This window comes from Symsagittifera roscoffensis, chromosome 5 (genome assembly GCF_963678635.1).
Source record: "Symsagittifera roscoffensis chromosome 5, txSymRosc1.1, whole genome shotgun sequence".
Lineage (NCBI taxonomy): Eukaryota > Metazoa > Xenacoelomorpha > Acoela > Convolutidae > Symsagittifera > Symsagittifera roscoffensis.
The window spans coordinates 18,634,539-18,658,499 of NC_087066.1; the positions used below are offsets into that span (position 1 = coordinate 18,634,539).

Consider the following 23,961-nt stretch of genomic DNA (forward strand, 5'->3'; position numbering starts at 1 on the left):
TTTTTATCCAGCCACTTTTTTCATTGCTTTGATTCTGTTTTCACATATTTTTTCGTATCGCTACTGATGCGAAGATCGGCTTCGCCTCTGTGTCTATTTTTATTTTCTCTCCAGACTCATTTTTTTGTCTCGTGGTTTTTAAGCTCCATTTTGCCTGTGTGCAGCTTTGCCTGTGTATATAAATTGTAGATGTATTTATACCACAAAAATTGCTTAAGTGTATCCTCCCAGTTTGCTGGTTTTCTTCAGCCAGCTTTTAAAATATAGTTTTATATTGATTTTTATTTCAGCCAAATATTCTCGCAACGGACCATCCGGTGCTCCTTCATTCATTATGAGCAAAACTAATCAGAGCAATGGAAACTCGAACGGAACCGCTAACAAACTCGATTCGGCAAGTGACAACTCGGCTACAGATCTGCTAGACGACGACTATGTTGATTTTCAAGACTACAAGAACAGAGAAGAAGCAAATAATATGAAAAATTTTGGAGCTCGGAATACGGGACCAACCTCAATTTTTGACGACATATAATTTTACTTGGGAGTTGTATGATTTAAAAAAGCAATCAAATTTATAATTTCATTTAGTCGTTCAAGTAATTTAGTTACGTATGAGTTTAAGTTCAAGTTTGTTGGGATGACTCATATCCTATCATTGTGCTGTATATTTTGGATAGTCAATGTTTTAATGTATTTCGAATTTTTTTCTGATGACCATGGCGTATTATTTAGTTAGTGGCATAAATCGTTGCAATTATCTTTTGTTTTGTATGATTCTCATCCAGCTTTCTGGCATGCATATTCATCGTGTTTAGTGTTATGCTTTTTTGGCGGTGTTATCTTTGAAACTGGTTGCGGACGCCTCAGTAAATCTAAAAATACACTAGAGCAGAAAATCGCCATTCTGTTTTCCTTGACTTGCATAAGACTCAAAAACTAAATACGGAATAGGTAGTTTTCACTTCAATCAAACCATCCGCATGGACTACAAATCTGTTTTTTTTTATTCAACTAGAGTAATGAACGTAGTGAAGACTTATATAGGTCTTGTTGATTTTTTTTTGTTTTTTTTTTCAGGAAAAATTTTGATGCACTTAGGTATAATGCATTTTTTGAGTTCAATTGAAATTCATCTGCTGAAAGTGACGTGAATAGCACTCTCCAATTACAAACTTAGAAATGGCGCAAAAAAACGTGAAATATTTCTAGTTTCGAAAGTGGATTTTATTTTAATGATTTCCCAGCGGAATAAAAACTTTACCTATAGATCCAGTTTTCTCATGGATTCATGTTATCAAAAAAGCGCCAATCATAAATTGTTCTAGAAATTTGAAGAGCTTAAAGGGCTTCTATTTTTTTCTTTCAATCTCGAAAGTTGGAGATTTTTTCAAGAAAGTCAGTTTGTTTTTTATGTTTACTTGCGTTCATTACTCTTTTTCAATCTTCGATTGGCTATGTTTTATGGTGCCGCTAATTTTTTATTGCCTACATTTTCTTCCGAGAAATCGGTGCATAAATCTTATCAGATACCCACGGGTAACATATTTTCTGTCCACGTCACGTATTGTCGCTCAAATTGATCTGGTTTATTTTGCATTCACTTTCCCCTGCCATCAGTTTTGTCACACAGACACAAGTCCGGTTTATGATATTGTTGACAAGTAGTCGTTAATACACTCATGTGTTCTTGTAATATACACAGTCCTAGTTTGCGATGACCTTTAATTGTGCTCTTCACCTCTTCTGATCTTGCGTCAAACTCACTTTGGGTTTTCAAAAGGCATATGTGCTGTATTCTGTGAGTGTGTAGTTTAAAAAGTATCAGATCATATAACAAACATTTCAAGATTCTTTTGAAAATTTTATTATAGTTGAATTCTTTCTTTTGTGATCGAAACAATAATGGAATATTAGCTCGCCAATAACTGTTAGAAATTAAATTTATATTTTCATTGTTTTTCGATAGTCTCACTGACTTAAGCGCGCTGTTTTTTTTCTAGGGTTATCATTGGCGCGTTTTATATGATAGTGAATTGTTGTTGAGCAGCCATTTAGTGATGTCTTTTAAAGGGCGGTGAAATCTTCTAACAAGTGAGCGGCTGCACAACTGTTGTTCTGACCCTCCGAGAGGGAAGGAACTATGGCGTAAGGTCCGTTCTTTATTTTTTTTCAGCCAAATATATCTTCCTCAAGGAAAGCTTGTAGGGGATCAAGTATTGTATCCGATTAAGGCACTATTGGTTGTTGGGATACTAAAAGAAAATTCAAAGGTGTCTCAGGGTCGAGAAAAATTGAGCTCTTTTGTTTTCGTGTTTCATGACTTTTGTTTTCGTGACTAATTCTACTAGTTTTAAAGTCATTTTCACTGTGCTCACCGTTCTGCCTTGTTTTTTTTCCACCTATTTTGGTCACAGCTGCTAGAAAAAGAACAGAAAAAGTAGACAACAACAATTAGAAACAGAATTAATTTTTTGGACGCTTTTAATTTTAATTTTGTTTACACTTGCGCAAGTGTTTTAAAACCGGGCACCGGATTTTTTTTCCCAAAAATAACTTTGTTTCCGCTTCGCCTCTATGTTGATTTTTGTTCCGACTATTGAAAATGGGGAGGAACTTTGTACGAGGGTGTGTTTTAGTTTTTTGAGTTACCACAAATAATCATCGGACTGGGCTGAGTGATATATAATATTTTTTGATGTATCAAAATTTTTTCCACAGTTTCGAGAAAAACCAGTTTGAAATTTTTGGCCTGAATTCGAGTTGATAAGGTGACCGTGTAGCATATTTAAGCCGTGAAAACTAATTTTGCTTAAGTAAATGTAGTTTTTGGAGTTTTTTAGCGCAGGGAATCAAAAACAAGTTTCAAAATAATTCTGAAAAAAAATGAAAGTTTTTGAAGTTTTTTCAAATTTAAGTTTTTTTTTCTGGTCAATTTTCTTCAAAAACTGTTTGTCACTTGACCTATTTTACTATGACTCTGAAATATGCCTAAGTTCTATTTTTTCTTTCAGATCTTTGTATCACAACATGCTGAAAAAAACGACGCCAATTCGGAAAAACTTCTTTTAATCTTTTTAAGACTGGTCGGAACATTCTGCGCTACTTGCACAGTAACCGGCTATTCTTGTTTTCTTTTCAGTTTGGTCGGAATTATCTGTGCTACTTGCAACCGACTATCCTTGTATAATTTGGCTGGCATATTTAAGGCTTGCAGCTAGTGATTTGCATCCAATGTACGGGAGGTTCCAATTCTGTTTTTGATTTCTTTTTGAGATAAATTCAATTCAATTTAGTAAAAAGAAAGGTCAAGTAAACTCTTTTGAAATGTTTTTCAGAACGCCATACTGGCCAAAGGCTCAAATTGATTCTTTAGATTTTTTCAATCTTGAAATAAACTGTGCTGCATTTCTCAATTGTTGGCCGAGTCTGTTGGATTTAATTTTAGCCCTGCTTTCTTCGTCTGTAGTCGAGGCAACGCTTTTGTGTGATCTGCTGAGCAAATTGAATATGAATTCGGTGTACGTGATGAAATTTCATTTCAGAGTAGGTTTGTGGATGTTAGACGCTCAGGGGATCCCACTTTGTTTAACCATGTATTGGTTTTGATGCTCTCAAGATACGACAGAAGAGAAGAAGATTAAATGGAGCCTACAAACGCTGAAGTAAGTTCGAATAATCAAGAACGAATTTATTACAGACGAGCTAACGTAGAGTTAGAAAAAAATTCGGCCTTCTTTGTTGTCAACGCAAAAATTGAAGCGCATGTTTAGCTACCTGACGTCCAAGAAAAAAGTATACGTGAAATTAGTTGAAAGACGCCATGGCTAAGCGGTTACAGCAAGTGACTCTTGATCTGAAGTTCCGAGTCTGAGCCCCGTCTCGGTCTCAGAGGTTATTATTAAGTGCCAATGAACCAAGTGGTCTGAGATAATTATGTTCTAAAATGGTAAAGTATTTAGAAGTCTATGTAAATGATTCGTTGACTTTTTTGTTTGTGCTCGAAGAATTTACTTAAAGATTATTTACGAATCTACAAATGTTCACGTGGGACACAAACCAGTGAAACATTTTTGGCTTGCAGAGCAATAGGCCACTATATGTTTAGAACCTGACTACCATGAATCCATTGGAAACAGGCACCGAATCTGTTCATGCTCTTGGTGGAACATCTGAAGACAGATTGAATGAGGATCGTCATGGTGAGAGATTCGTTACAATTGCTTAAAATTTAAAAGCTACGTGTCTAAAGAGTAATTGCAGAATATGATTAGTTGCCATAATAATGTTTAAATTTATAATTGGACAACTCTATAGCTCTATTTAAGTCAATGGAAGCTAGCTTTATTACCGTTTTCAGAATTGAGTCTTCCTGAAGAGGAATCGACAAATCAAATTCACAATTTCACAGATGGCAATGAGATCTCAATGCCTGGGACCACAGAAACAAGGTGATTTCTTGGTTCATTAGTTTTTTTTTGATTTATTTGGAGTCGAACAAATATTTTAATCTTGAGTTTGTTGCAGCTCAACAATAAACCAAATAGCCATGCACGAAGCGCCTGATGTAGGCACAATGTCTTTGGATCTGCAATCCTCTATATCTGGTACAGTTATCCAAGACCAGAGTCAGAAACCGAATACAACATCCGGTTGTTGGTCATCCAATGACGGCCTCCTTGCCTCGACCGAAGCCTGTAATGGTGAATCCGAGTCTGCTGATAACCACACTGTCGATGATTCGAGATCATTTGAAACGGATGGTGCCGATGATCCGACAAGTGGTTTGACAGTCGGTGTGGGAGAAAACAGTCAGTCCTCCTATTTTCCGCCTTTCGTATACGCTTCATCGGATCTTCCGCCTACTCCGAATTCTCAGTTAGAAGGATATTCGACGCTTGATTTCAACCTCCAAACAGCACCATATCTATCCCCGCAACATGCAGCTGCGGCAGTCGAGTACCCCGCCTTTTTCTCGCCCGTATCCCCCGATTACCCACCATGGGCAACGCACCCCTCGGGTCAGTTTGACCTTGGAGCATCCCTGGGTTCACCTGCAGATACAGCAAACAACCTGAAGTTTTTGGAACAGGACATGGCGAATTTAGCCCTAATAAGTGCCATGACTGGTGTTCATCCTCTGGACTTCGCAAACTATCAGGCCCAACTTGGGGCAGCCGCAAATCCACATTTGTTCTCCCCCAATCTGAACAATTATGGGGTTCAGCACGGTTCGGTTTCTCATGCAGGTAAGAACTACCACAACCAGAAGTCAAGACATAGGTCAGCAGGGGGCAACTCAATGCAGCCGCATGTGTCAACTGGAGCCTTGGCTAACAATTTGACCTCTGTTTCGAATGCAGTGGGCGCAACTGGAGGCATGTCGCATTACCAGCAGAGCCATAATCCCTATTATCACAGACAACCACAGCACCAGATGTTAGATATAGGTGAGGCTATACCGGGGAAGTTGCGAGGAAATGCAGTAGTTAAAGCAGCCTTGTGGAAACTTCGGATATCTCTAATAGTTAAATCGACTTGAAAATTTTGCTTAGCTTCATTGTCCTTAAAAATCAGACTATAGAGAAATTTGGAGAGATGGTTGTGTAGTTGCATCTAAAAAGTTGGTGTGTTTGCTAAATCAAATAGTTAAAATATCTTAGTATTTGGACCGCTAGTTGGCGTTAGAACACTCAATTAGAGTGATGCATATAGTGAATTAATGCCGCGAAATCAATTACACAGATTAATTTTAAAAAAATGTGGATAACTTCAAATGCCTGATCTGGTCAAAAACTTTCCTGAAAATGATTCTGGATTATGGGTCACCATTATATTGTAGATTTGAAATGATTGTGTATTTTAGGCACCTGGCAGTATGGAGATGAGATAAACGCGAGCAATAAGACGTTAACGCGGTCAGGAAAGATAGTTCCCACTCCCAGTGAGAAGGAAAACGAAGTGTTGCACAAACTGCGGCAACAGAACGACTACAACCCAACCGAGTTCGATTGCAACCCTAAAGAGGCGAAGTTCTTCGTTATTAAAAGCTACAGTGAAGACGATATCCACAGATCTATTAAGTACAACATATGGTGCTCAACCGACCGTGGAAATCGTAAGTTAAATGAAGCGTACAATCGCATACAAGGAAAGGGACCTTTGTACTTGATGTATAGTGTAAACGGTTCTGGACACTTTTGCGGAGTCGCTGAGATGAAATCTTATGTCGACTTAGACGCACATCAAAAAGTCTGGTCCCAAAGTAAATGGAAAGGATCCTTCGACGTCAAATGGATCTTCGTCAAAGACGTTCCTAACTCCAGCTTGAGGCACATCAGATTAGAAAATAACGAGAACAAACCGGTTACTAACTCTCGCGATACTCAAGAAATCCCGTTTGAAAAGGGTAAACTCATTCTGAAGACGTTCCACAAATACGAACACGCAACCAGTCTCTTTGACGACTTCTCACACTACGAAAGTCGAGAAAAGGAGGCCGAATCACAGAACCATTTCCCTGAACCCTCTGGACATGGGAGGAACTATCACCACTCTGGATCCTCGATGTCTGGGAATCGTCAGTTCCCGTCGGCAACGATGGGTGCTCATGGAGGCAGAGGTGCTAGAGGGGGAATGACGTACGGTACTGGCGATGGTACAAGGAATGGTGTTATGGGGTCGACAGGGTTTAATATGGGATATGTTGCGAACTCTTCAGCAAATGGAAATAATGTTTCCCAAACTGACTCTTCCACAATAGCCCCAGCTAATGAGCAGGGACACCTTAGTTTGCACTTAAACTACAGCAGCCACAATGGAGTGGACGGTGAAAATAACTGATTTAAGTGTTCATCTAGGGAAGATGCTTTAAACGTAATTTGGTATTCACAGTTTTATCTGAACTGCATTCAAAAGTTGAAAGCCTTTTTCTTTTTCCGCTTCAGTGTAAAAAAAACAAATATCTGAAGTTTTTAAAACAAAATCCGTTTCGTCTGACAATACCTAGTGTATAATTGAGTCGAATAGAGGAATGTGCGAGCAGAAAATTTTGTCATCAAAAGCTGCTTCAACGATTGAAAAATATGAGCTACGCCTATTCATGTTACGTTTGTTAACTTCCCTTCTCTAAGTTAGAGGAATTTTGTAATTCATACATATAACGAATATCCACCTGTTGGGCTAACTAACGTCTGTTTGAACTAACTGTGCTTATAATAGATACACTAAAAGCGTTTATTTTCTCAATATTTTTTCACAGAACTCGATTTTTCTGTGAGATCCAGCTCTATTTTTACATGCTTAGTTCAACTTTTTGTTCATCTGTGCTATCGGTATCACTCAGAGTGATGAAAATTATGAATATTGAGTCATTCCAGCAGATTGATTTGTTGTCGAATACTGTCGTCATAGTCAAGGCACTAGTGAGTCTTGGACATTTTCGGAATCGTTGCGTGAAACAATTAAAATATCTAGAGCCGAATTTGTTAATATGCTTAAAATTTGTACCAAAACACCATATTTGCTGCCTATCTTTTCGTTTCGTTGGTGCAAATAAATTAGTTTGGCCTTTAATAAAGGAAAAACTACTGCTGTATGTGCAAAACTAAAAAGTCTATGGTAATATTGTAAATGATGTTTCGTTTTGATCAGCAAAAAGGGTCACTTTGAGAATTGTTAAAATCGAAGTTTGACCCCTGAATTCAAAACAAGTGAGGGTTCCCATCAATTCTGGAGTATTAACTGTTTGACTTGCTTTCAACCAACCACCATCTTATATCCGAGCTTTTATTGTGATACTGTATGACCTAATCATCTGAAAAATGGAAGGCGCTCATCCTTTGTTCGTTTGTTGTTAATAATCTTACTCTTCGTTTATATCAACATTTATTTTCATATGTTAAACCGCTAGATACGTTTACATCGTTTATAGAACAATTACTGCTTTTGGTTTCTCAAATTATTTTTCAAAATTACTACGAAACAAACACTGCTATGATGATATTGGTTATTATTAATTATTAATTGATTAATTCTCAGACAAGAATGAATTCTTGTTAACCTCGAGTTTTTGATTTTTGAAACAGTTGAGCTACCATAGTCACAATGAACCTAATCTTGTTAAGATACCAAAGCTCACGAACTGCTTGCGAAAATACGAACTGAAGTTAGAAATAAATTTTGAGGTGGGTATTTTGGATGGTGTATATTTTAGAGGTGACATGACAAGTAGTTTTGGCTAAATGTCATCTTCATTGTTAAATAGTTGAACATCTTCACAATGTCTTTTGAAATTAACGAGCCACCCTTTCGCCTTGTCCACCAAACTCTTTGCATCCGGGAGGTCAATTTCGAAAAGCACTCACTCTTCGGTTTTGTAGACATTAACTTAAAAGCGACCAGATTCCCACTGGAGAAAGTGACCTTGAACTGCAGGCACTCCAGATTATACAGAGTTTGTCTCAATGGTTCCAGACAGGTGTCGTTTGACTACAGGGATCCGACTCTTCTGGTATGTCCTGATGATATCAAACAGAGGAACTTGGACTACTTCTGTGGAGCATACATGCAAGCCATTGAAGCTACCAATTTTGACATCGGTTGGTTTATCCTTCTTTAAATTTAATTTGGTTTTACATTGCAAGTATTTTCGACCCCAGTTAGAAAAGATGGAAGTTTCAATAGTTCATCATTATGCTGAAGGAAATGAAATAAAAAGCTGCAAAAAACTAAGACAGAGCCGTCATGGTTTCACTTTTTATTTCAAATGGGGTAGTAATTCAGTTTTTCAAATATATATCTATATTTATATAAAAATATAAATAAAACTATAAAGTTTTATCTGGTAAGCTTTCCAAGTGGTTCTTTTTCAAAGCTGGATTTTTTAATTTTTTGTTTCAAACAGTTTTTTACTATAATTGAAAGTTGCTCTGTAGTTTGTAAATTCACCAACTCTGATTTTTAATAACTTTTACACTTGCGATCAACTTAGTGTATTATTACGAACCTTCTTTTTCTTCCAACTAACTCGCAAATAAAATGATTCAATAAAAGTGTTAACTTATTTGGAAATTGTCACTGTTTGGTGGTTAATAACCTCCCGTGGCTGAGTGGTTAGTGCGTGAGACTTTTAAATTCAAGGGCGCAGGTTCGAATTTTTGTTATTGCCATTTAGAGGGATGCGTGTTTTGTCGTGTTCTCGCAACTGTTTGCAAAGCGAAGCTTCGCCTGTGTAAAAATTTCATTTTTTTCCGGTTAAACGGGTTCGGCTTATGTTATATCGGCTTTGTCAACTGAGTTGCGCAGTTTGAACGGTGAAGTATGTTTTTTTGTTTCGCAGAGATAAAAAAATTTTGTTTCACAGGTCTTAAAAATTATACTTCAAAAATTTTTTCTTGAATGTGTGTGTCTAGTTTCGATTTTGGTTCAACGAGCGTCAACCCAATTTTTTCGCCCTAGTTGCCGTTCGTTCATTGTGTTTCAGTGCTTGTTAATGCTGTTTATGAACATGGTTTGAGACAAGGATATGACTTTCTTCTTTTTTCTTTTCAATATCTTGTAATTACACTAGCGGTCAGCTTAGTGTTTTATTACGAACATTCTTTTTCTCTAGCCTTTCGCAAATAAAAGTGTTCACTTATTTGGAAAAATTCACTAGCATTGGAGAATGCATAGCATATGTTCTCTGCTTTACTTGTGGCTAGTGTTTGGTGCGTATTAAGCGCCCGTAGCTTAGTATGTATTGCGTGAGAATCTTAATCTCTCGGTTGCAGGATCGCATCTCAGACGTTGTCGATTGTTTTTGCTAATTCGAGGCTTATTTCTAGTGTCTCTTATTGCGTTTTATAGAGATGCTTTTTGTCGTGTTCCCGCTATTGTTTGCCAAGCGAAGTTTAGCCTCTGTGTTCAATATTCTAATTGTATCGCTGGTCAATTTAAGTCGCTGAGTTTCAAGAGTGAATTGTTTATAATGATGTTGCCTAGTCAAGGAAGGTTGGGTAGGTTGTCGTTGTTGTTTTAAGCCCCGAGGAGGGATAGGTCAAAATAAAAAAAAATTATAGCTAGAATATTTTATGTGTACAGTTTCGTTTTCGGCATAACAGGGGTCGACCCTAGTTTTTGCGTCTTAGTTGACGCTCGGCCATTGATTCGGTAAGGCTTTTAATGAACATCGTTCAAGAGAGGTATGATAGTTTTGTAGAAACATCTTTTCGGAATTTTTTCACGCTATTTTTTCAGCTTAATTTTGTTGAGGAAAAGACGTCCTTGTTTTTGTCTTTTCGATATCTTGTGATGCATTGTTTTCATTGTATCGCAAGTGTTTCGATGCTCTGCATAGCCTCTGTGTCTACGTGGGTGATTGGTGGAAAAACTTGATTGAACCGATTGCAGACGAAAAGAGTTTGTTTTAGGGAATGGAGAGCTGAGCTTTACAGTTCCGTACGATATGCGCGCTGAAGTCGAACGATCTGAAGAATTGGCAGTCAGAATTGAATTTTCATTAGAGTCGAAAAACGCAGGAGTTCACTTCGTCAATTCGCCTTCTTTAGTACCTAAGCAGACCAACAAACCCACTTGTGAAAACAAACAGCGAATTATAAGACATAAACATATGTTTACGTATTATTACGAAAACTGTAATAAGCTGTGGTTCCCACATGTTGACTCGCCTCTAATGCCTTGTACGTGGAGAGTCGAAGTCACGGTTCCAAATGACCTTTTAGCGATATGTTCTGGCGAACTTTTAGACGTCGTTGAATACGAATCGGGTAACCTTTTGACCTTCATTTATCATGTTGACATCCCAGTTTGTGCGAATAAAATCGGAATTGTAGTCGGAGATTTTGAAATGATGCCGGATCAGAAATTGTCGGAGATCACACATTTTTGTTCGCCAGGACTGAGCGCGGCGTTGACCAGCACAGTGGAAAATGTTGTTGATTGTATTGAGTTCCTAGAGCAACATCTAAGTTCGAGATTGCCTTTTCAGCAGTTTAAAACTGTTTTTGTCGAAGAAGCGTTTACGCAGTGTTTGCCGTTCGCAGGAATGTGTATTGGTAGCGTTGCGCTGTTGCACACGGAGAAGATAATAGACCAAGTACCGCATACTTTGAGGAAATTTACTACTCCTATCAGAAGTTTCGCACTGAAAAAATTGATTCTTTTTTTAAAATTTTTTTGTTCAATTCAGTGTCGTTTTTAATAAGTGGTGAGATTCGGGAATTATACGATAGCGTAGATATTAAGTAAGTGAGGCATGATTGACAACATGTGTAAATTTTGTTTCAACATTTTGCACAATATTTCTATTTAAAAAAAAAACTTTTTTGCCAAACAAGCGCTAAATGAAATATCCAAAATAAGTTTTCGTTAAATTGGTTTGATCAACTTTGTTTTATACATGGATCTAGACCATCTTTGAATTGAAAAGTTAGAAGAACGTTTGAAGATGTGATCACTTTAAGAGGACGAGTTGAATATAAATCGAGTAGTAAATTCCACCTCTCACATCTCTTCATCGCCTCTTAGGCTTCTGGGTCATGCAATCGCCTCCCAGTTTTTCGGCTGCTTCATTGCATCGGCTAGCTGGAGTGACTCGTGGACTGTCTTCGGAATCAGCAAGTACATCGCTGCCCAGTTTGAGAAGGAGATATTCGGACTGAATGAGTATCTGTACACTGTCAGGGAAACCATCAGAAAGGTGTTCGTTTCTATTAACTTTTCGGAAAACTCTACGTAAACGTTACAAATGTTTTAAAACATTAAAAACTTTTAACTTTAATGCTCACAGGAAACGACTGTATTGCCTTTTGCGTAAATTATTGAGCAAAAAAAAAGATTCTTTTTTTTGAAATGGTCTGGATTATCGTTATATCTTGTCTAGATATCTCCAAGGGTCATTTTCAACATTGATATGTGGTTAAGTGTAAGTTAAAATATTTTAATTCATAGTCTTTATATAGGTGTGTGAATATGAAGAAGCGAATGGAGAAATCATCTTGGACAACAGTTTGGCCCTGTCGAATGGTCATAAGAGTGACAACGTGAATGCAACCAGTCTCTTTGACGACTTCTCACACTACGAAAGTCGAGAAAAGGAGGCCGAATCACAGAACCATTTCCCTGAACCCTCTGGACATGGGAGGAACTATCACCACTCTGGATCCTCGATGTCTGGGAATCGTCAGTTCCCGTCGGCAACGATGGGTGCTCATGGAGGCAGAGGTGCTAGAGGGGGAATGACGTACGGTACTGGCGATGGTACAAGGAATGGTGTTATGGGGTCGACAGGGTTTAATATGGGATATGTTGCGAACTCTTCAGCAAATGGAAATAATGTTTCCCAAACTGACTCTTCCACAATAGCCCCAGCTAATGAGCAGGGACACCTTAGTTTGCACTTAAACTACAGCAGCCACAATGGAGTGGACGGTGAAAATAACTGATTTAAGTGTTCATCTAGGGAAGATGCTTTAAACGTAATTTGGTATTCACAGTTTTATCTGAACTGCATTCAAAAGTTGAAAGCCTTTTTCTTTTTCCGCTTCAGTGTAAAAAAAACAAATATCTGAAGTTTTTAAAACAAAATCCGTTTCGTCTGACAATACCTAGTGTATAATTGAGTCGAATAGAGGAATGTGCGAGCAGAAAATTTTGTCATCAAAAGCTGCTTCAACGATTGAAAAATATGAGCTACGCCTATTCATGTTACGTTTGTTAACTTCCCTTCTCTAAGTTAGAGGAATTTTGTAATTCATACATATAACGAATATCCACCTGTTGGGCTAACTAACGTCTGTTTGAACTAACTGTGCTTATAATAGATACACTAAAAGCGTTTATTTTCTCAATATTTTTTCACAGAACTCGATTTTTCTGTGAGATCCAGCTCTATTTTTACATGCTTAGTTCAACTTTTTGTTCATCTGTGCTATCGGTATCACTCAGAGTGATGAAAATTATGAATATTGAGTCATTCCAGCAGATTGATTTGTTGTCGAATACTGTCGTCATAGTCAAGGCACTAGTGAGTCTTGGACATTTTCGGAATCGTTGCGTGAAACAATTAAAATATCTAGAGCCGAATTTGTTAATATGCTTAAAATCTGTACCAAAACACCATATTTGCTGCCTATCTTTTCGTTTCGTTGGTGCAAATAAATTAGTTTGGCCTTTAATAAAGGAAAAACTACTGCTGTATGTGCAAAACTAAAAAGTCTATGGTAATATTGTAAATGATGTTTCGTTTTGATCAGCAAAAAGGGTCACTTTGAGAATTGTTAAAATCGAAGTTTGACCCCTGAATTCAAAACAAGTGAGGGTTCCCATCAATTCTGGAGTATTAACTGTTTGACTTGCTTTCAACCAACCACCATCTTATATCCGAGCTTTTATTGTGATACTGTATGACCTAATCATCTGAAAAATGGAAGGCGCTCATCCTTTGTTCGTTTGTTGTTAATAATCTTACTCTTCGTTTATATCAACATTTATTTTCATATGTTAAACCGCTAGATACGTTTACATCGTTTATAGAACAATTACTGCTTTTGGTTTCTCAAATTATTTTTCAAAATTACTACGAAACAAACACTGCTATGATGATATTGGTTATTATTAATTATTAATTGATTAATTCTCAGACAAGAATGAATTCTTGTTAACCTCGAGTTTTTGATTTTTGAAACAGTTGAGCTACCATAGTCACAATGAACCTAATCTTGTTAAGATACCAAAGCTCACGAACTGCTTGCGAAAATACGAACTGAAGTTAGAAATAAATTTTGAGGTGGGTATTTTGGATGGTGTATATTTTAGAGGTGACATGACAAGTAGTTTTGGCTAAATGTCATCTTCATTGTTAAATAGTTGAACATCTTCACAATGTCTTTTGAAATTAACGAGCCACCCTTTCGCCTTGTCCACCAAACTCTTTGCATCCGGGAGGTCAATTTCGAAAAGCACTCACTCTTCGGTTTTGTAGACATTAACTTAAAAGCGACCAGATTCCCACTGGAGAAAGTGACCTTGAACTGCAGGCACTCCAGATTATACAGAGTTTGTCTCAATGGTTCCAGACAGGTGTCGTTTGACTACAGGGATCCGACTCTTCTGGTATGTCCTGATGATATCAAACAGAGGAACTTGGACTACTTCTGTGGAGCATACATGCAAGCCATTGAAGCTACCAATTTTGACATCGGTTGGTTTATCCTTCTTTAAATTTAATTTGGTTTTACATTGCAAGTATTTTCGACCCCAGTTAGAAAAGATGGAAGTTTCAATAGTTCATCATTATGCTGAAGGAAATGAAATAAAAAGCTGCAAAAAACTAAGACAGAGCCGTCATGGTTTCACTTTTTATTTCAAATGGGGTAGTAATTCAGTTTTTCAAATATATATCTATATTTATATAAAAATATAAATAAAACTATAAAGTTTTATCTGGTAGGCTTTCCAAGTGGTTCTTTTTCAAAGCTGGATTTTTTAATTTTTTGTTTCAAACAGTTTTTTACTATAATTGAAAGTTGCTCTGTAGTTTGTAAATTCACCAACTCTGATTTTTAATAACTTTTACACTTGCGATCAACTTAGTGTATTATTACGAACCTTCTTTTTCTTCCAACTAACTCGCAAATAAAATGATTCAATAAAAGTGTTAACTTATTTGGAAATTGTCACTGTTTGGTGGTTAATAACCTCCCGTGGCTGAGTGGTTAGTGCGTGAGACTTTTAAATTCAAGGGCGCAGGTTCGAATTTTTGTTATTGCCATTTAGAGGGATGCGTGTTTTGTCGTGTTCTCGCAACTGTTTGCGAAGCGAAGCTTCGCCTGTGTAAAAATTTCATTTTTTTCCGGTTAAACGGGTTCGGCTTATGTTATATCGGCTTTGTCAACTGAGTTGCGCAGTTTGAACGGTGAAGTATGTTTTTTTGTTTCGCAGAGATAAAAAATTTTTGTTTCACAGGTCTTAAAAATTATACTTCAAAAATTTTTTCTTGAATGTGTGTGTCTAGTTTCGATTTTGGTTCAACGAGCGTCAACCCAATTTTTTCGCCCTAGTTGCCGTTCGTTCATTGTGTTTCAGTGCTTGTTAATGCTGTTTATGAACATGGTTTGAGACAAGGATATGACTTTCTTCTTTTTTCTTTTCAATATCTTGTAATTACACTAGCGGTCAGCTTAGTGTTTTATTACGAACATTCTTTTTCTCTAGCCTTTCGCAAATAAAAGTGTTCACTTATTTGGAAAAATTCACTAGCATTGGAGAATGCATAGCATATGTTCTCTGCTTTACTTGTGGCTAGTGTTTGGTGCGTATTAAGCGCCCGTAGCTTAGTATGTATTGCGTGAGAATCTTAATCTCTCGGTTGCAGGATCGCATCTCAGACGTTGTCGATTGTTTTTGCTAATTCGAGGCTTATTTCTAGTGTCTCTTATTGCGTTTTATAGAGATGCTTTTTGTCGTGTTCCCGCTATTGTTTGCCAAGCGAAGTTTAGCCTCTGTGTTCAATATTCTAATTGTATCGCTGGTCAATTTAAGTCGCTGAGTTTCAAGAGTGAATTGTTTATAATGATGTTGCCTAGTCAAGGAAGGTTGGGTAGGTTGTCGTTGTTGTTTTAAGCCCCGAGGAGGGATAGGTCAAAATAACAAAAAAATTATAGCTAGAATATTTTATGTGTACAGTTTCGTTTTCGGCATAACAGGGGTCGACCCTAGTTTTTGCGTCTTAGTTGACGCTCGGCCATTGATTCGGTAAGGCTTTTAATGAACATCGTTCAAGAGAGGTATGATAGTTTTGTAGAAACATCTTTTCGGAATTTTTTCACGCTATTTTTTCAGCTTAATTTTGTTGAGGAAAAGACGTCCTTGTTTTTGTCTTTTCGATATCTTGTGATGCATTGTTTTCATTGTATCGCAAGTGTTTCGATGCTCTGCATAGCCTCTGTGTCTACGTGGGTGATTGGTGGAAAAACTTGATTGAACCGATTGCAGACGAAAAGAGTTTGTTTTAGGGAATGGAGAGCTGAGCTTTACAGTTCCGTACGATATGCGCGCTGAAGTCGAACGATCTGAAGAATTGGCAGTCAGAATTGAATTTTCATTAGAGTCGAAAAACGCAGGAGTTCACTTCGTCAATTCGCCTTCTTTAGTACCTAAGCAGACCAACAAACCCACTTGTGAAAACAAACAGCGAATTATAAGACATAAACATATGTTTACGTATTATTACGAAAACTGTAATAAGCTGTGGTTCCCACATGTTGACTCGCCTCTAATGCCTTGTACGTGGAGAGTCGAAGTCACGGTTCCAAATGACCTTTTAGCGATATGTTCTGGCGAACTTTTAGACGTCGTTGAATACGAATCGGGTAACCTTTTGACCTTCATTTATCATGTTGACATCCCAGTTTGTGCGAATAAAATCGGAATTGTAGTCGGAGATTTTGAAATGATGCCGGATCAGAAATCGTCGGAGATCACACATTTTTGTTCGCCAGGACTGAGCGCGGCGTTGACCAGCACAGTGGAAAATGTTGTTGATTGTATTGAGTTCCTAGAGCAACATCTAAGTTCGAGATTGCCTTTTCAGCAGTTTAAAACTGTTTTTGTCGAAGAAGCGTTTACGCAGTGTTTGCCGTTCGCAGGAATGTGTATTGGTAGCGTTGCGCTGTTGCACAGGGAGAAGATAATAGACCAAGTACCGCATACTTTGAGGAAATTTACTACTCCTATCAGAAGTTTCGCACTGAAAAAATTGATTCTTTTTTTAAAATTTTTTTGTTCAATTCAGTGTCGTTTTTAATAAGTGGTGAGATTCGGGAATTATACGATAGCGTAGATATTAAGTAAGTGAGGCATGATTGACAACATGTGTAAATTTTGTTTCAACATTTTGCACAATATTTCTATTTAAAAAAAAAACTTTTTTGCCAAACAAGCGCTAAATGAAATATCCAAAATAAGTTTTCGTTAAATTGGTTTGATCAACTTTGTTTTATACATGGATCTAGACCATCTTTGAATTGAAAAGTTAGAAGAACGTTTGAAGATGTGATCACTTTAAGAGGACGAGTTGAATATAAATCGAGTAGTAAATTCCACCTCTCACATCTCTTCATCGCCTCTTAGGCTTCTGGGTCATGCAATCGCCTCCCAGTTTTTCGGCTGCTTCATTGCATCGGCTAGCTGGAGTGACTCGTGGACTGTCTTCGGAATCAGCAAGTACATCGCTGCCCAGTTTGAGAAGGAGATATTCGGACTGAATGAGTATCTGTACACTGTCAGGGAAACCATCAGAAAGGTGTTCGTTTCTATTAACTTTTCGGAAAACTCTACGTAAACGTTACAAATGTTTTAAAACATTAAAAACTTTTAACTTTAATGCTCACAGGAAACGACTGTATTGCCTTTTGCGTAAATTATTGAGCAAAAAAAAAGATTCTTTTTTTTGAAATGGTCTGGATTATCGTTATATCTTGTCTAGATATCTCCAAGGGTCATTTTCAACATTGATATGTGGTTAAGTGTAAGTTAAAATATTTTAATTCTTAGTCTTTATATAGGTGTGTGAATATGAAGAAGCGAATGGAGAAATCATCTTGGACAACAGTTTGGCCCTGTCGAATGGTCATAAGAGTGACAACGTGAATGCGTGCAAATTGTATGCCAACCTTATGTCACCCAGCTACGTGGAGATGATGAAACTCAAAGCTTTTCTTGTGGTTAGACTGGTCGGAGAGAATATTGGACCTGAAATACTTACACAGGTAGAAATTCATCATAATTGTTTGCTTCTGGTAGGTGCTAAACGTCCTATTTTTTAGCTAATTAGCTAAGCTAGTTAAGAATTCAAAATTTGCCTGCAAAAAGTGAAAATGGAATCAATAGCTAGTAGTGAAGCATAGATACTATGGTTCCAATGAGGGTTTTCTATAAAAATTGTTATATTTTGTAGTTTGATTGCTCTCATTGCCTCAAGTTGTTCAAATGTTTTCGACCATAACTGCAAATCTTTTCCTAATCATTACATTTCAGGTAATCAACAAGATGATATCTCTTGCTATAAATGTCTCCAAACAGGCATGTACTTCCTGGAGCAGCATGCAAATATCGACAAACTCTCTTCTTAACAGCGTCAGTTCCCTCTGCGGAAAAGACTTGAACGAACTCATGAACATGTGGGTCTTCAAAGGAGGCCATCCGCAGTTTACTGTTTCTTTTGATTTCAACCGGAAGCGAAATTGCGTGGAACTGGTTATGAAACAACACGATGTAACCCTGGCTAAGAAAGGTCTAACTCGCTACGTGGGTCCAGTTACAGTTTCAATTCAGGAGCTAGATGGACCTTTTACACACTCTCTAGTTTGCGAAGATCTGGTGTCCAAGCATGACATATCGTGTCATTCGAAGAACAGGAGGATCAAGAAACGCAAGATACCGATGGCGTATGGCGAAGAGATTGATATCGACTTCAAGAATTTAGATCAGGACATGCCAGTCTTGTGGCTGAGGTTCGATCCCCAGATGGAGCTGATTTGTCATGTGAAAATGAATATGCCTGATGTTCTGTGGCAGCTGATGCTTAGGTGAGATCTTAAATTTTTTCTTGAAATGTTTCATTGGAATATAATATATATCTTTTGAATTCAAATGGCCTTTTCCAATGCTTCTTCCATGTTCCAATTGATTTGTTTTTTTTTTGAAGTTTTAAGTATTTTTTTTCTGAAAAAAATTGTTGATACTTCTAGGTACGAAAGAGTTGCTTTAGCGCAATTTGATGCAGTCGAAAACTTGAAGAAATTCGAGAGCCCAGAAAGTCGACAAGCTCTCGTTTTCACAATCGAACAAGTCAACTTTTTCTACCGAGTTCGAATAGCTGCATTCGAGTCCCTAGTTTTCATGGCAACTAAATGTGCGGCAACATGGCAAGCTACTCAAATGTTAATTGATATTGGGCGTAGTATGTTTTCATCGGGCGCGTGCAATGACATAGTGCAAAGCAATGATTTCACGAACTTGGAAGAATACTTCATGCAAAAAGAGTTTATAAAATCTCTTGGCAGTTACAAAAACGTGCAGAAATTCTGCCCCGATGAAATTGTTTCATTTATCTTGAGCTGGCTTAAGTTCAATGATAATAGAAGAAACGCATACTCGGATGCAATGTACAAAGCTAATTTGATTGATGCACTCTCTGAGACAATTTCGCCCAGCACGACCATTGTAACTTCGCCCGATATGCTAACACCAGGTGCGTTTTGCGTAGATTTGAATGTATGGTTTTCATTGAGACTTCGTCAAAGATATCAAGTCCCGGCAAATAAAAGTTGCACTTTTTTGTCGATTTTCAAGAGTTTAAGGCGATTGTTTTTGACTTTCATGGCTTCAAGCTTTTTTTGTTAAGGATGATGCTAATTTGTTACAGAAATGAAGCTGATCGTGGAAGAACTAGTCCGGTATCTCAACATAGACAAACTGGTCCCCTCCTACAAACTATCGGTGACAGTCAGTTGTTTGAAAGCAATGAGGAATCTACAGAGGAACGGACACATTCCAAATGACCCCACCCTGTTCAAGAGCTACTGCAGTGAACACCAGTTTGTAGATGTGAGACTCGCGGCGATTGAATCGCTGATTGACTTCACGAGGGACGATGCCAACAGCTATATTCTGTCGTTCTTGTTGGATATCATTGAAAATGGTACGCAGTCTTCTACCTTGAGTCTGTCGATCGAAATGAGAAGAGCTGTAATTTTAAGATATATTAGAACGACTGACTATGTTATGATGAAGGGTTCATCTTTCGACAGTCTAATAGCGATTAAAACATTCAACTATAGAAGTTCTTGCTTCTATGCTTGATTATATTCTGTTTCGATGATACATAACAGTTTCGGTGGCAGATTCAGGTTAAATAGCTGGATCGCTCTTTGTTATAACTTTGGAACAGTTATTGATTTTCCGGGTTGATTTTTATCCATGAAATAAGCAAGGGTATTACAATCGGGTACTAGACTTTTTCCCGTAAAAAACTTCGTCCACAAAATCTTCACTTCTTCTACAGGATCTTCACTTCTACAGGATCTTTCAAATTTGCAACCTTTCAACCTTTGTATAAAATGGAACAGTCCGCACGATCAACGTATTATTACGTTTTTTTTCAGATGCGAATCCAGCGTTAATGACAGTATTTGATGTGATTTTTGAATAAATTATTGGTTTTTACTTTTTATTGTTTTTTTTAAAGCATAGCTTCTGTTCCAATGTAAACAGTTTTTACTATCACTGAGTTTCTCGTCTCCGCTGCCGCTCGGTAAATTCTTTCTAGTTTTTAGGGGCTGTTAATGAACTTCATCCGATACAAAATTTTTCAAATAATTTTTTCCAACTTCAGAACTTCTTTTGACTCGTCTTTTTTTCATTCACTATTTTGTACCGCAATGTGTGATTTGCATCGCAAGTCTATGTTCAAATTACCCTTCACCTTTTCTAATATTGATGATTTTTTTTGCCTCAGATCGGGTTGTGTATGTGCGACACTGTACTCTGCAGATGTTGTGTGCCAGTCCACCCTTCAACCGAACGGATGCCAACCCACTTAACACGGAAAGCACCGTGGATAGATTGTGGACCCTTGTCAACAAAATCGCAGTAGGAGGTGTGTCTTTTCTTATTTTGTTCAAGCAACCTTTGTATAAAATGGAACTGTCCGCACGATCAACGTATTATTACGTTTTTTTTTCCGATGCGAATCCAGCGTTAATGACAGTATTTGATGTGATTTTTGAATAAATTTGCTGAAAGGTAGCTGTTTTATTGCTGAAATTGCGTCGAACCAGGGTTGCATGATTAAAATCAACTTGATTTAAATCAATGAATCAAGGTAAAATAATAAAAATTGAATTTAAATTAATCGAGAATGTAAATCAGATTTTTATGCAACCCTGCGTCGAACTCGATAGTATTTTTTTTCCTACTCTAGACTCGAGATTGAGATGCAGTGCAATAGAATTCTACCATGCTCTTTACGGCAGAGGGAGACCGTACTGTCTGCCCAAGCCACAGCTAGGTGTGGTTGTAAACCTACGCGAGAAGAGAGCTGACATCACAAGAGGAGAAATGCCACAGTTGACAGGTATGGATCAACATGACCATGACATGGACCAGTCTATGGATACTTCGATCGAGTCGCTGAATGTAACTGTAACAAGCAGTGAGCAATCTCAAACGACACACGGACACAGAGGTGATTCTAGGTTAGTGATGGTGTTTTCATATACTTTTCGTATGTTGCGTGACAGAAACAGAACCATTAAAAATCTAATTTGAATACTTAATTCATGGATTTAATTCTGATTTTGTAAAGCCATTTATTCGATAGGAATGTTTCGCTCAATCCATCTGCTTCTTTCAATCCTTTTCCAACCGAAGAGGAAGATGAGTCAGACCTAAGAATACAAACCCTAGACGTACATGCTTCAGGCAGAGCAGACTTAGATGAAGACAGTCAGTTCTTCGCCACTAATCCAAACATCGAAAATGTCACTGACGAGGAGTTTCTTTCCAACCGAGAGCCAATGTACCTCCCACCTTTCTCGGCTTCCTCGAGTAGCTCGACAAAAGGAGGCAAAAAGAGGAATAAAAAGGAAAAAGAGAAGAAACGCGGTCGCAAGAAAAAAGACGCGGACAGTGTTGCTAGTGATAGAAAAAGTGCAAATTTTAGACTTTCGCCACCCAGTAGTGACGATTCTGATTGATTTTATAATCTTCAAACTCAATAGAAACTTTGTTCTTGTGTTGAAATTTGCGTTATGAAATATATTTAATAAATTAGTTTCAGGTCTGATCGAAGAAGAAAAAATAATTGTTTCAACTAGGATCTTCATATTTATAACTTTGAGTTTGCTTGTTTGTAAATCTTTATTTTGTTGCAGATTTGAATGTGTGATTCTTGGCATTGAGAAAACAAAATAATTATGTCTGTATTACGTAATCTGACACGTAATTACACAATTGCCTCAACTTTTCTCATCCCTCTAAGAGCATGCTCAACATCAGCGCTCTCCAGTGAACTACGACAGAGGTTGTCTGATATGGTTGCAGCGAAAGATATAGTAATTTTCATGAAGGGAGTGCCTACGGCGCCTCAGTGTGGTTTCAGTAATGCTGTCGTACAGATTTTAAAGATGCACGGAGTTGAGGATTACAATGCGCATAATGTTCTGGAAGAAAATGAAATCAGAGAAGTACGTTTGAAACGATTTTGTTATAGTCCCGACCAGTGCGGAGGACTGTCTTCGGTGCTTCAGTTTTTTTGTACTTTTTTTCTTTGTTTTCCACTCTAAATCACGTATTACATAATTGTTGTCGGAATGGTTCTGGCGATATATCATATTAGAGCCTTGTAAGTTGTCATTCGAACGACATCAGGAAATTTCATGAAGCTTTGATTTTTGGTCTAATTTTCTATGGGCAAATAAAGCAGCGAGGGAGCAGGCTAAAAATAGGAGGATAAGCTTTTGTTTAAGCCGTGAAAATTTAGTTTTACCTTAGGAAAATTATCCTTCGAAATTTTTTAGCGCTTTGCTTGGAATGAAAAGTTTAAGAAAAGTATTAAGTATTTTTATGTGTTGATTTTATTATTTTGCTATCAATTTTTGGGCGACAACTGCGTCGAATATACCGAATTTACTGTGAAAATCGAATATGTCTAAGTTCTAGGCTTTCCTTCAGATCCTCTCTCCACTACGGACAAACAAGGAAACTGTTTTTGTTTTAGTTTTTTTTAAGAGTAATGAACGTCGTGAAAACTCTGATATAGGTCTTGCTCATTTTTTGTTTTTTTTTCACGAAAAAGTTTTGAAATTTGTTAACGCTCAATTATGATTTTTCGCGGTTTGACTTGTGGTTTCTTTTTAAGTTCACTGCATTTTTATTGTTAAAAGGAAGGCAAACTCCCCTATCGAACAAAAAACGAGTAAAGGCCACAAAAAACGTGATTGACTTCAAATTTCCAAAAAAGAATTAAATTTTCAGATTTCCCAGTGGAATAAAAATTTTACCTATTGATCCAGTCTTCTCAAATTGGGTTAATTTCAACAGAAAAATGTCCATCATAAATGTTTCTACAAATTCAAAGAGCTTTAAGGTCATCTAATTTTTATTCGAATTTCAAAAGTTGAAGTTTTTTGAAAAAACAAGTTTTTTTTTCAGTTTCCTTTACTCTCTTCATTTCTCTTTTCCAACTGTCAGTTGGCTATGTTTATGATTGTGTAACTGACTATCCTTGCTACATCAGCGTTTGGTTATTATTAGAGTTTCAAATCTCTAGAATAAAACATTGTTTCTATGTGATGTCAGATGTTTTTGTTTGAGTTGCTCAAAGCCTCTTCAAATCAGCAGCTCATGTTTTTTTTTTCAGTGACAGGTTGTTTTTGTTAAATTTTTCTTCTGTTGATTCAATCGTTACAGCAGCTAATGTTTTGGTGTTCAAAACATTAATTTAACTGAAACGATAATGTAAATTGTAAAGTTTGCTGTAGCTATCTTTTTATCAGCTACTTAAAAAAGTTCATAGTTATGTTTTTTTTTAGTTTTTTTTCTGGCTGAATAGTCAATTATCACTGTTTTGCAGTTTTTTTATTTTGTTTAATACTTGGTTTTTTATCCTCTGCTATGCTTGTTTTATCAGACATTTCAATGATTGATTTCAGGGTGTGAAATCTTTTTCAAACTGGCCAACCATCCCACAAGTCTACTTTAAAGGAGAGTTTATTGGAGGATGTGACGTTCTTCTTCAGATGCATCAATCGGGCGATATTGTGGAGGAACTTCAAAAACTGGGCATCAAATCTAAACTTTTAACGCAAGCAGAAAATGAAGCGAAGAAAGACTGAATAACTAAAAGTATCCACTCTTTCCTTGCCTATAAACTGAATGTTAAATATTTTTTATTGG

The 23,961-nt window shown here is 37.1% G+C and overlaps 3 protein-coding genes across 3 annotated transcripts; all 3 read left to right on the plus strand.

Annotated features, from left to right (window-relative positions):
• The first annotated feature begins 3,549 nt into the window (after positions 1 to 3,549).
• LOC134846263 (uncharacterized) lies at positions 3,550 to 8,067 on the plus strand. The gene is made up of 5 exons (XM_063863545.1): positions 3,550 to 3,665; positions 4,109 to 4,202; positions 4,361 to 4,451; positions 4,528 to 5,450; positions 5,867 to 8,067. The coding sequence occupies exons 1-5, from the start codon at positions 3,645 to 3,647 to the stop codon at positions 6,841 to 6,843; spliced, it is 2,106 nt and encodes a 701-aa protein (XP_063719615.1). The 5' UTR covers positions 3,550 to 3,644; the 3' UTR covers positions 6,844 to 8,067.
• A 151-nt stretch (positions 8,068 to 8,218) lies between these two features.
• LOC134846635 (transcription initiation factor TFIID subunit 2-like) lies at positions 8,219 to 21,850 on the plus strand. The gene is made up of 14 exons (XM_063864022.1): positions 8,219 to 8,600; positions 10,413 to 11,138; positions 11,192 to 11,246; positions 12,059 to 12,432; positions 13,985 to 14,203; positions 16,017 to 16,661; positions 17,070 to 17,305; positions 17,568 to 17,771; positions 18,040 to 18,590; positions 18,753 to 19,255; positions 19,430 to 19,705; positions 20,522 to 20,662; positions 20,987 to 21,260; positions 21,386 to 21,850. Exons 1-14 carry the CDS (start codon positions 8,282 to 8,284, stop codon positions 21,759 to 21,761), a joined length of 4,899 nt encoding a protein of 1,632 aa, XP_063720092.1. The 5' UTR covers positions 8,219 to 8,281; the 3' UTR covers positions 21,762 to 21,850.
• Positions 21,851 to 22,097: 247 nt separating this feature from the next.
• Positions 22,098 to 23,900, plus strand: LOC134846636 (glutaredoxin-related protein 5, mitochondrial-like). Its single transcript, XM_063864023.1, has 2 exons — positions 22,098 to 22,250; positions 23,718 to 23,900. The coding sequence occupies exons 1-2, from the start codon at positions 22,098 to 22,100 to the stop codon at positions 23,898 to 23,900; spliced, it is 336 nt and encodes a 111-aa protein (XP_063720093.1).
• The last annotated feature ends 61 nt before the right edge of the window (positions 23,901 to 23,961 follow it).